Here is a 12640-nt window from a genome sequence, read left to right as displayed (position 1 = left end):
GAATTTATTCAAACAAGCCAATTGCTCTCCCCCTCGGGAACCATTGGTCATCGTGTGCTCTTGTTACTACCAAGCCTGCCTGCTTCCTCAGCCCCCAGCCCTCACTCCGCTACAGAGTGCGGTGCCCATCTGACCCTGTGTGGCATGCAGTGCCCTCCTCTGAGCTGTGGGTATATGTGACTAAAACACTGCTGTCAATCTCATCCATCCACGCCAGGTGTCGTGTTCAGCCATCTCCTACACTTTAGGGCAGGGACCCCTCCTTCACCAATGGGGTGAAAAGGAAGTGACCATAACAACTGCTTAATGACAAAAGGATTAACCCACCAAGAAGACATCTACTTCAACATCCTCCTCTTAGCAACTGTTAAAACTAGGCAGAGGCCGGGCACAGTGGCTCATGCCTGTAATCCCAGAACTCTGGGAGGCAAAGACAAAGGATAGCTTGAGGCCAGGAGTTTGAGCCTGGGCAACATAGCAAGGCCTCATCTCTCCAAAAATTTTTAAATTTAGCCAGGTGTGCCGGCACACACCTATAGTACCAGCTACTCAGAAGGTTAAGCCAGGGGAAGTACTTGACCCTAGGAAGTCAAGGCTGCAGTGAGTCATGTTCGTGCCACCGCACTCCAGTGTAAGTGACAGAGTGAAACTAGGCAGAAAAGGAGCAATGATTTACAAAAGATCTGAACAGTCAACCAGCAAAATTTGACATCCGTATAACACCCCACTCCCCAACAGCAAAACACACACATTTTTAAAGCCAATAGAAATCCACCAAGATGAGGTACACTTGGGGCAATAAAAGAAATCACAGCAAATCTTGCTGTGCGCCCCTCTGCGCCGGCGCCGGCGCCGTGCCCCTCTCTGCGCCTTCTTTTCTCACCATGGGGAAGCGTTTGGGGGCCTCTTGAGGGACCCTCTAGATGCTTCTACTCAGAGCCCCCAAAGCAGGGGAGCCTCCACTCCTCTGTCTGCAGCCTCCCCTGTCGGTTCTCGCTACCCAGGGTTCAGTGGCCTGGGGGCTGACGGAGGTGGTCGCCTCTGCCAAGGCCCCTCCCGGCACCTCCCTGGCTCATCCAGCCCACCTTCCTCCCACGCTGGCTCACGCAAAGTGCTCTGGTCACCAGGAGCCCTTCCTGACCAGCCCGGGCCCCTTCTTGGCCTTCGCCCATCTGGCCTCCCCTGGAGCCCTGATCTGGGTGCCGGGCCTGCTGGGTCCAGAGCCCACCCCGCCCTGAACAACCCCGAGTCTCAGCCACCCTCAGCTCTTACCCTTTCACAGCTGGGGAGTGGAGCCTGGGCCTGCGCCTCTCCGCGCCAGCGCCGCTGCTGTGCGCCTCTCCGCCGCTGTCCGCCTCTCCGCCGCTGGCCGCCTCTCCGCCTCTCCGCCGCTGGCCGCCTCTCCGCCGCTGTCCGCCTCTCCGCCGCGCCGTCGCTGTCCGCCTCTCCGCCGCTGGCCGCCTCTCCGCCTCTCCGCCGCTGGCCGCCTCTCCGCCGCTGTCCGCCTCTCCGCCGCGCCGTCGCTGTCCGCCTCTCCGCCGCGCCGTCGCTGTCCGCCTCTCCGCCGCTGTCCGCCTCTCCGCCGCGCCGCCGCTGTCCGCCTCTCCGCCGCGCCGCCGCTGACCGACTCTCCGCCGCGCCGCCGCTATCCGCCTCTCCGCCGCTGTCCGCCTCTCCGCCGCTGTCCGCCTCTCCGCCGCGCCGCCGCTGTCCGCCTCTCCGCCGCGCCGCCGCTGTCCGCCTCTCTGCCGCGCCGCCGCTGACCGCCTCTCCGCCACTGACCGCCTCTCCGCCGCTGTCCGCCTCTCCGCCGCGCCGCCGCTGTCCGCCTCTCCGCCGCTGTCCGCCTCTCCACCGCTGTCCGCCTCTCCGTCGCGCCGCCGCTGACCGCCTCTCCGCCGCGCCGCCGCTGACCGCCTCTACGTCGCTGTCCACCTCTCCGCCGCACCGCCGCTGTCCGCCTCTCCGCCGCGCCAACGCTGGCCGCCTCTCCGCCGCTGTCCGCCTCTCCGCCGCTGTCCGCCTCTCCGCCGCTGTCCGCCTCTCCGCCGCTGTCCGCCTCTCCGCCGCTGTCCGCCTCTCCGCCACGCCGGCACCGGCGCTGTGTGCCTTTGCAAGGGCGGAGCTGCGTTCTCCTCGGCACAGACCCGGAGAGCATTGCGAGGGCGGAGCTGCGTTCTGCTCTGCACAGACCTTGGGGCACTGCCTCGCTTTGGGACAACTCGGGGCCGCATCGACGGTGAATAAAATCCTTCCTGTTTGCAGCCATGTTTGTGGTTGGTGGCAGCGATGGACACTGCAGCCAGCCAGAGTGTAGAAAGGCATCGGGGTAAGTGCGCTATCCAGGCTGCACTGCTGGTGGCCTGGGACGGGTTGGGAGCCCTATCTCAGGCGTCACTGCCGGTCTTGGGTGGCTGGTTGGGTGTGCTATCTGGGGCTGTGCTGCCTGCACCGGGGTGGGGGGGCGGTTTGGGGGCTCAAACCGGGGCTGCACTGCCTTTGGCGGGGAGCCGGTTGGGGGCACTATCCCAGACTGTATTGCTGGCAACAGTGAGGTGGGTTAAGTGTGCTATCTGGGGCTGCACTGTGCGGCTGTGGGGGGTGGTGGCGGTTTTGGGTTGAGGGTGCTATGGGGTGCTGTAATGCCCATGGTGCGGGGAGGCAGGGCAGTTAGGGTATGTTGGGTGTGCTATTGGCGGGGGCGACACTGCTGGTGGTAGGGGACAGGGTGGGTTGGGGGCCATATCAGGGGCTGCACTGATTGCTTTAGCTAGGATTTCTGGTACTATGTTAAACAACAGTGGTGACAGGGGGCATCCTTATCATGTTCCAGATCTTAGAGGAAAAGCTTTCCATTTTTCCCCATTCCATATGATTCTAGCTGTGGGTGTCTTTCCTGTAGTTTTTATTATGTTGTGGTATGTTTCTTCTGTGCCCGTTTCTTTGAGGATTTATAGCATGAAGGGATGTTGAATTTCATCAAATGCTTTTTCGGTTTCAGTTGACATGATCATACTGTTTTTGTCGTTTATTTGGTTGATATGATGTATCACATTGTATGTTGAGTGACTCTTGCATTCCAGGGATACATCCCACTTGATCATGATGAATTATCTTTTTAATGTATTACTGAATTTGATTCACTGGTATTTTGTTGAGGATTTTTGCATCAATATTAGAGATCCTGGCCTGTAGTTTTCTTCTTTGATGCTTTTATCTGATTTTCATATCACAGTGATAATGGTCTCATAGAATAAGTTTGGAAGTATTCCCTCCTGTTTTTCAAAATAGTTTGAGCAGGATTCATACTAGGTCTTTAAATTGTTTGGTGTGAAGCCATCAGCAGTGAAGACATCAGTTCCTGGGCTTTTCTTTACTGGGAGACTTTTTCTGATGGCTTCAATCTCATTACTTGTTACCAATCTGTTCTGGTCTTGGATGTTTTCATTGTTTAACCTAAGTAGGTTGTATGCATCTAGGAATTTGCCAATTTCTACTAGGCTTTCCAATTTATTGGCATATAATAGCCAGTTATGATCCTTTGAATTTCTGAAGTATTAGTTGTAATGTCTCCCTTTTTTAATCTGTTGATTTTATTTATTTGAATCTTGTCTCTTTTCTTAGGCTGGTTAAAAGTTTGTCAATTTTGTTTAGCTTTCCAGAAAACCAACTTTTCATTTAATCTTGTGTGTTTTTTATTTCAATTTTGTTTCTGCTACGATCTTATTTATTTTCTTATTTTCGGTTTAGTTTGTTCTTACTTTACTAGTTCTTTAAGATGTATTGTTTATTTGAAGTTTTTCTTTTGTTTGGATAGTAGGCACTTATAGCTGTAAATCTCTGCCTTTGTACTGCTTTCTGCATAACAAGTTTTGGTATACTGTGTTTTCATTACCCTTTGTTTCATGAAATTTTTGAATTTCTGTCTTAGTATCTTCATTGACCCGCTAGTCATTTATTCAGGAGGGTAGTGTTTAACTTCCATGTGATTGTATTGTTTCCAAAATTACTTTTCTTATTGATACCTAGTTTTATTCCTTTGCAGTGAAAGAAGATGGCCACGGAGACAGACAGCAGCGTGGTCAGAGTGGTAGGAGCCAGCCATCAGGGAGAGCTGCTCCATGCCTGGCTGCTGGGAGCTAGAGCCTGCGGCCCACTGACTTGCCTCACTGTAGTTGGTGGTGGCGTTGACAGAGACTGCAGCATGACCAGAGTGGTAGGACAGGGGCTATCCAGGGCTGCACCTTTTGCAGTGTGGGGTGGGTTGGGGGCGCTATCCAGGGTGTCATTGCCTGCATTAGGGGTACTGGTTGGTAGCACTGCACAGGGCTGCACTGCCCACGGCAGGGAGGGTGGGTTATGGGTGCTTTCTGGGGCTGCAATGCCCATGGAGGAGGACAGGTTAGGGCATATCGGGTATACGCTACTGGCGGCATTGGGGGACGGAGGTGAGGGGTGCTATTGAGGGCAGGACTAGCCATGGAGCGGGGGTGAGTTCGGTGCTATCAGGGGCTGCACTGCTGGCGGCAGTCAACAGAGTTGGCATCCAAGGAAGGAGTGGTTCTCCTCTCCCTGACTCCACACTCCAGAGGGCGAACCACTCTTGGTCATACTGGAGTGCGGCAGGGCACGCAGCATTTGCATGGGAATCCTGAGCATGGCAGAGCCCCCACACCCACCGTGGTTCCTGGGCCTGTGCACTCTGGGTCTGTGCCTCAGAGGCTGCCAGGCACCCCTGGGGACACCACGGGGGACAGGGCCCTGTGTGTGGAGGTGTCCAGAACAGGAATTGGCACCTGGGTGCGGAGGGCTGGCTGGGTCTGAATTTGTCTGATTCTCCTGTTCCCTGAGGAGTGCAGCCCCGGTGGGCCCAATGGTTCCTGTGGAGTGGGGAGCTGGGTGCTGTGGTGTCTCCAGCACCCACCCCAGACCCCAGTTCCCGGCCAGCTTGGGCCAAAAGGAGAGGCTGGACTTTGGAGGGTGGGTGTGAGTGCCTTTGCTGAAACTGGCCCCTGCCACCCAGTGGCCAGCATGACAAGTTGAGGCTCTAACGCTTCCACTCCTCACAACTTCCTCTAGGCTTTTCTGGCTTTGCCCGCCCAGCTGCTCTGTGCCAGGAGGAGGAGGAGACACCTAGAGCCTGCAACACCACAGCTCACCTCGCTGCGGGTGGGTGGCAGTGACGGAGACTGCAGTGCGCCAGAATGGTAGGAGAGCGGCCGCGCTAGGAGGGCAGGCGGCTGCAGGCAGGGTTGGGAGTCAGGCTTACAGCAATGGACGGGCTGCAGCAGTGGCCAGGTGGTAGGAGCCTTGTAGGGAGGGCTGGTGCATTGGCAATGGGCCTGGCTTTGCCCTGTGCCTGCTGTGGCTCTGGCCCTGTACTGCCCTGCCTTGCCCTGTACCTGCCCTACTGTTACCTGGACTCTCGGCCCTGTCCTGCTCTGGTCCCATCCTGTCCCTGTCTTGGCCCCGTGCTACCCTGTCCCTTCCCTGGTCTTGCCCTGGCACTGGCCCTGCCCCGAACCTGCACTGGCCTGACCTTGGCTCTGGCCCTGGCTCTGGCCCTGCCCCTTGTCCTGACCCTGGTCCTGTCATGGCACTGGCCCTGCCAATGGTCATGGTCCTGCTCCTGTTCTGGCCCTGACCTGGCCTTGGAAATGTCCTGGCCCTGCTTTGGCCCATCCCTGCCCTGGCCCCACCATGGGCCTGCCTGTTCTGCCCTCTCCTGGCACTGACCTTGCCCTGTCATGGCCCAGTGGTGCCATTGCCCTGCCTTACCCTGCGCTGGTTGTGCCTTGGCCCCGCTTGGTGCTGGCCACTCCCTGGGCCTGCCCTGGACCTGCCCTGACCCTGCCTTGGCTTTTGCCCTGCCCTCACTATGGCCTGGCCCTGGCCCTAGCCCTGGTCCTGCCATATCCCTGGCCCTGCCCTTATCCAGGCCCTGCCCCTGCTGCTGCCCTGGCCCTGGCCTGGAACCTGGTCCTGTCAAGGACCTGCCCTGACTCTGCCATGGCCCTGGCCCTGCTCTGCCTTGTTCCTGGCCCTGACCCAGACCCAGACCCTTTCCTGGCTCTGCACTGGCCTTTCCCTGGCCCTGAGCTGGCAGTGGTCTGCCCCTGGTCTTGCCATCACCCTGCCCTGCTGTGCTCCGGATGTGTCATCACCCTGCCCTGGCCCTACTCTGCCTTTGACCCTGCCCTGGCCTTACCTTGGCCCTCACCCTAGTCTTCTCTAGGCCCAGCACAGACCTGGCTCTGACCCTGGCCCTGGTCTTTGTCCTGCCATAGCCTTGGCCCTGAAGTGGACTTGGAGGTGTCCTGGCCCCGGTGTAACATGGCTCTGCATTGGCCTGTCTCTGCCCTGCCCCTGCCATCGCCTTGCCCTGCTCTGCCCTGTCCCAGTACAGACCCAGCCATGCTATTTCCCTGCCCTACCCTGCCTTGGCTGTGCCCTGGCACAGTTCTGGCCGTGGCCCCGGCCCTGCCCTGGACACGCTCTGACACTGCCTCAGCCTTGGCACTAGTCTGGCTCTTTCTTGGCATCAGCCCTGCTCTCTCTGTGGACCGGCTCTTGTCCTGTCCTGCACTGGCCATACCATGCCCTGCCCTGCCCTGCCCTGACTCAGCCCTGACTCAGCCTTGGCCTTGGCATTGCCTCTGGTCCTGCCATATTTCTTGCCCTGTCCCTACCCTAGCCTTGGCCCTGACCCTTACCTTGCTCTGGCCCTGCCCTTGCCCTAATGCAGCCCCTGGTCCTGTCATGGCCCTGCCCTGGACCTGTCCTGGCCCTGGCCCTTCCCTGCTTGAGACCTTGCCCTGGTTCTCCCATGGCCCTGACCCTGAAATGCCTGGCCCTCCCCTGGCCTTGCACTGCTCTGGCCCTTGCCCTGACTCTGATCCTGTCACTGACCTAGCCCCAGCCCTGTTGCTGGTCTTACCATGGCCCAGACCCTGCCTTGGCCCTGCCCTGACACTGTCCTGGATCCTGGCTGTGCCAAGAACCTGTACTGTCCTTGCCCTTGTTTTGCTCCTGCCCCAAACCTGGTCCTGCCCAGGCCATTTCTATGGCCCTGGCCCTGGCCCTGCCCAGGTCTTGCCACTGGCCTGGCCCTGCCCTGCCCTGGCCCTATGCTTTCCTGGTCCTGCCTTGCTGGCCCTGGCCCTGCCTTGGCCCTAGCCTGGCTTTGACCCTGCCCTGGCCCTACCTTGGCCTTCACCCTAGCCTTACCTGGGCACTGTGTTGGACCTGGCTATAGCACAGACCTGGTTGTGGCCCTGGCCCTGCCGTGGCTCTGGCCCAGACCCTAGCCCTGCCAGGTACCTGTCCTGGTCCAGCTCTGGGCCTGGCTTTGTCCCTAATTCTTAGATGACCCTGGCCCTGCCCCTGCCCTTGCCCTTGCCCTGGCACTGGCCTTGGACATGTCTGTGGTCCTAACCCTGGCCCTGCCCTGGAGCTGCCACTGTCTTGGCCGTGCCCTGGCTCTGGCCCTGCCCCGGCCCTGGCCCTGCCCTGGCCCCAGCCATAGACCTGCCCTGGTTTGTCGTGCCCTACCTTAACCCTGTGCTACCCTGGGCCTGCTCAACCCTGCCCTGGCCCTGCCCTCCCTTTGGCCCTGCCCTGACCCCACCTTGGCCCTCACACTGGCCCTAGCACATACCTGGTCCTATCTGTGGCCTTGGCCTGGCATTGACCCCTGCTCCTGACCCTGGTCCTGCCATGGCCCTGGCCCTGCCAATGAACCTGGCAGCCCTTACCCTGGCCCTGTCTTGGCCCTGGCCCTGAACTGGCCCTGGCCCTGACCCTGGCCCTGAAGTGGATTTGCAGGTGTCTTGTCCATGGTTTAACCTGGTCTTACCATGGCCCTGTCCCTCCCCTGGCTCTGTCCTGGTCTTGTGCTGACCCTGACCCAGACCTTGGCCCTGCCCCAGCCTTGTCCTAGACCTGGCCATGGCCCTGCGTCTGCCCTGGACCGGCGCTGGCACTGGCATGGACCCTGGCCCTGGCCCTTCGCTACTTAAGGCCATACCCTGGCCCAGCCCTGGTCCTGACCCAGTCCTGGCCCTAATTTGGCCTGGCTCTACCCTGGCATGCTATTCTGGCCCTAGCCCTGACCCTGTCCCTGTCCCTGTCCTGGTCCTAGCCCTGTTGCTGGTCCTGCCATGGCCCTTGTCCTGACATTGCCCTTTCCTGGTTCTGGCCCTGGCCCTGTCCCAGCCCTGCTCTGGCCCTGGTCTGAACCCTGGCCCTGCAATAGACCTGCCTTGGTCCTGCTCAGACCCTGGCTCTGGCCCTACCTCTGCCCTGGCCATACCCTTGCCCTGGCCTGGACCCCAGTCCTGGTCCTTGTCCTGCCCCAGCCGTGGCCCTGGCCCTGCCCTGCCTGTGCCCTGTTCTATCCTGGGCTGGCCCTGCCATGGCCTGGACTTGCCATTTCCCTGCCCTAGCCTGCCCTGCTTGTGCCCTAGATCTGCCCTGCTTGTGCCCTAGATCTGCCCCGGCCTTTGCCCCTGTCTTGGTTCTAGCCTCGACTCAGCCCTGGACCTTCCCTGACCTTGCCTCAGCCCTGGCACTACCCTGGCATTGCCTTGGCATTTGCCCTACTCTCTCTATGGCCTGGCTGTGGTCCTGCCCTGCTCTGCTCTTGTTCTGTCCTGGCACAGCCCTGGCCCTGGCCCTGGCCCTGCCGTATCACTGGCTCTGGTCCTGCCCTTATGCAGACCTGACCCTGCCACTGCCTTGGCTTTGGCCTGGACCTTGGCCATACAGTGACCCTGCCATGACCCTTTCCTGGTCCTGGCCTGGAGCCTGGCCCTGCCAAGGACTCGCCCTGGCTCTGTCATGGCCCTGGCCCTTTCCTGGATTTGGATGTATCCTGTCCCTTATTTGCCCCGGCCCTTCCCTGGCTCTGCCATACCCCTTCTCTGGGGTAGGGCCAGGGTCAGGACCAGACCAGGGCAGGTTCAGGACCAGGGTAGGGCCATGGTAAGGCCTGAAGATGGGAAGGGCCAGGGCAGCGGCTGGACCAGGGAAAGGTCAGGGCCAGGGATGTAGTAGGACTAGGGGCAGAGCCGGCACTAGGGCTGAGCCAGGGCAGAGCAGGAGAGATTACTTTAGGCTATTATGTAAAATTTTTATTTTAGATTTTTAAGATAACTATAGTAGTAGTAACGTCTATACTATGTTGTTTGTAATAGTAATAATATTTGCAGTAATCACTAAATTTTAACTAATACTATCTTTGCTTCCAGTAGTGTTCTATGAGTATAATTTTATCAACATGTAAATATGTGAGGCATTGATTCTCATAATAATTCTATATGCTAGGTACTTAAAGCATCCCTATTTTCCAAATGTAGGAAACAGGCATAAAGAAGGTAAATACTTGGCCAGATTACTCCTGTAATCCCAGCACTTTGGGAGGCCAAGGCAGGCAGATGGCTTGAGCTCAGGAGTTTGGAACCAGCCTGGGCAACATTGTGAAACCCCATCTCTACTAAAAATGCACAAAAAGAACTAATTTAAGTTTCTTGTAGGATTCTGGTTATAAAACACTGGTCAAACACACAGGTCATGGATAGGGCAGGGCCAGGGACAAGGGCAGGCCAGGAAGGGGCCAGGGCCAAGGCAGGGCAAGAGCTGGACTTGGAGGTGTCCTGGTCTGATTTGCCCTGCCCCAACGTTGGCCCAGCCCTGCTCTGGCATGTCCTGTCATGCCCTGTCCCTGGCCTGAGCATTGGCCCTGGCCCTGTCCTGCTTCTGGCCCTGCCCTGGAGTTGACCAGGCACTGCCATGGCCCAGTCCTGCATTGCCCTGCCCTCCTCTGCCCTGGTGCTACCATGGCCCTGCTTGGGCCCTAGCTCTGCCTCGACTCTGGACCTGCCCTGACTCTGCTCAGCCCTGGATCTACCCTGACTCTGCCTTGGTGTTGCCCTCCCATCTCTATGGCCTGGCTCTGGCCATGCGTTGCACAGGCCATGCTCTGCCCTGCGTGCCTCAGCCTGGGCCCAGCCCTCATCCTACCATATTCCTGACCCCAGCCATACCCTTGTTCTGGCCATGACCCTGCCGTGGCCCTCTCCTGGCCCTTCCTTGGTCCTGCCCTGCCCTTCCATGCCCTGGCCTTGCCCTCACCCTGCATTGGCCCTGCACTGGTCCTGCCCTGCCCTGGCACTGCCTTGGCCCCGGCCCTGCCTTCTCCCTGGCCTTGCCTTTGCCCTGCCCTGGCCTGACCCCAGGCCTACTGAGTCCATGAAATGGCCCTGGACCTGCCTTGCCATCCTCTGTCCTGGCCCTGTATTGTCTCCACCATGCTCTGGTCCAGCGTTTGCCCTAGCCCTGTTGCTAGTCCTGCCACTGCTATGGCCCTGCTCTGTTTTTGGCCATGCCCTGTGCTACCCTAGCCCTGCCCTGCTTTGGCCTTGGCCCTACCATGGCCTTCTCCTACCCTGGCCTGGCCCTACCCTGGCCTTTTCTACCCTGGCCTTGCCCTTCCCTGATCTTGCCCTGCCCTGGCCTTGGCTTTGCCTTATCCTGGTCCTGGTTCTGCCCTGACCCTGGCCTTGCTCTGGATCCTCTCTGGTTCTGCTTTCTCCCTGGCCCTGCCCTTGCTCTGGCCCTGTCCCTGGCCCAGCCTTGACTCTGACCCTGGCCCTGACAATCCCCAGGTCTGACACTGGCCATGCTTGGCCCTGGCCCCTCCTTTTGGCCCTGCCCTGGCCCTGCCTTAGCCCTGTGCTATCTTAGTCCTGCCCTGGCCCTGAACTTGCCCTGGCCCTACCCTCACCCTACACTGGCCGCGCCCTACCCTGGCCTTGCCCTGCCCTGGCCCTGCCTTTGGTCTGCTCTGGCTCTGGTTCTGCCCTGGCCTTGCCCTTGCCCTGGACCCTCCCTGGCCATGTTTTTTCCATGGTCCTTCTCTGGCCTTGCCCTTGCCCTGTCCCCTTTCTGGTCCTGCCATGTTTCTGGCCCTGCCCTGTCCATGTCCTGGACCTGACTCTGGCCCTGGACCTCCCTGTCCCTGCCCTGCCATACCCTGGTCCGTTCCTTGCTCTCCACTGGCCCTGCCCTGCCTTGGCCCTGTGCTACCCTAGCCCTGCCCTGGCCTTCTGCTGACCCTGATCCTGCCATGTCCTTGGCCCTGCCATGTCCCTGCCCTGGCCCTGGTTCTTCCCTGCTTCTGGCCCTGGCCTTGGTCCTCTCATGTCCCTGGCTGTGACCCTGCCCCTGGTTTTTCTCTGGCCATGACCCTGCCCCAGTTCTGTCCTATCCCTGGCCCTGTCTCAGTTCTGTCCTAGCCCTGGCCTTTCACAGTTCTTTATGCTTAGTAAGGGCTCCATGGTGTCTGTGAGTTGAATGTTGTGTTCATAGTATCTGCCAAAACAGAAAGAAAAAAACAAAATATTTTGATAAGAAGTTAAAGCTTTGTATATAATATGCCTTGAATTGTCAGTGCCTGTTATTAGTTGTATTACCTATAGGTCATGGTTTTGTACACATAACTCCAAACCATTGATACTGTTAAAAGGATATATGAATATATGAAAGAATGTATAAACGTAAGAATGTATCAGTATCTAATGACCTTTCTGAATTAATTTTTAATTTTAGCTCTATTAGATTTTTCTCAGTGTAACAAATGTTTATTCCTATGTAATTAAGGGTGTATTTCCTGTCCAGAATATTCATATTACCTAATTGAAAATTATATGATACAAAAATATAATACTATTTTTAGGCCAGGCATGGTGGCTCATACCTGTAATCCCAATATTTTGAGAGGCCAAGTTTGGAGAATCATTTGAGTCCAGGAGTTGACCAGCCTGGGCAACATAGTGAGACCTTGTCTTTATTAAATAAATAAATAAATAAATAAATAAATAGTTTGGGCACTGTGGCTCATATCTGTCATCCCAGCATTTTGGGTTGCCAATGCAGGAGGATTGCTTGAGCCCAGGAGTTTGAGACCAGCCTGGGCAGAATAGCAAGACTCCATCTCTGCAAATAATAAAATATTAACCAGGTGTGGTGGTGCGCACCTGGGGTCCCAGCTACCTGGGAGGCTAAGGTGGGAGGTTTGCTCGAGGCTGCAGTGAACTGTGAATGCACCACTGCATTCCAGCCTAGGCCACAGAACAGGACCTTGTCTATAAATAAAGAAATAAGTAAAAATATAAATAAAAATAAGTAAAAATAAATATAAGTAAATATAAATATAAATACATATAAATATAAAAATGCATACATGAAAAGAAACCATTTTTAAATTTAACATCACTGAGGGCATCCTATCCATTTCATTTCATGATTCCATTACATCATTTCACTTAGATGAAATGATAAGATGACTTGAGATGAGATGAAATGACGAAATGATGAGATGAGATGATGAGATGAAATTTTGAGATGAAATGGTGAGTAGAAATGATGAGAAGAAATGATGAGACGAAATGACAAAATTGAAAAGAAATTGAAAGGAGATGAGATGAGATAAAATGAGATGAAATGATGAGATGATGGATGAAATGATGAGATGAAATGAGATGAAATGATAAGATGAAATGAAATGAAATAATGAAATGATATGAAATAATGAAATTGAAATGAGATGAGATGAGATGAAATAATGAGATAAAATGATGAG

General features: G+C 56.5%; 1 protein-coding gene across 1 annotated transcript; it reads left to right on the top strand.

Annotated features, from left to right (window-relative positions):
* The first annotated feature begins 5092 nt into the window (after positions 1 to 5092).
* On the top strand, positions 5093 to 11888 carry LOC129393073 (coiled-coil domain-containing protein 86). Its single transcript, XM_055091851.1, has one exon. The coding sequence runs from the start codon at positions 10057 to 10059 to the stop codon at positions 10549 to 10551; it is 495 nt and encodes a 164-aa protein (XP_054947826.1). The 5' UTR covers positions 5093 to 10056; the 3' UTR covers positions 10552 to 11888.
* The last annotated feature ends 752 nt before the right edge of the window (positions 11889 to 12640 follow it).

Source organism: Pan paniscus, chromosome 11 (assembly GCF_029289425.2).
Source record: "Pan paniscus chromosome 11, NHGRI_mPanPan1-v2.0_pri, whole genome shotgun sequence".
Lineage (NCBI taxonomy): Eukaryota > Metazoa > Chordata > Mammalia > Primates > Hominidae > Pan > Pan paniscus.
The sequence above is the reverse complement of the archived record's forward strand: the minus strand, read 5'-3'. Positions and strand labels throughout refer to the sequence as shown.

Excerpts from the sequence above, each read along its gene's own strand:
- LOC129393073 (XM_055091851.1), top strand. The coding sequence starts at position 10,057 with ATGACCCTGCCGTGGCCCTCTCCTGGCCCTTCCTTGGTCCTGCCCTGC.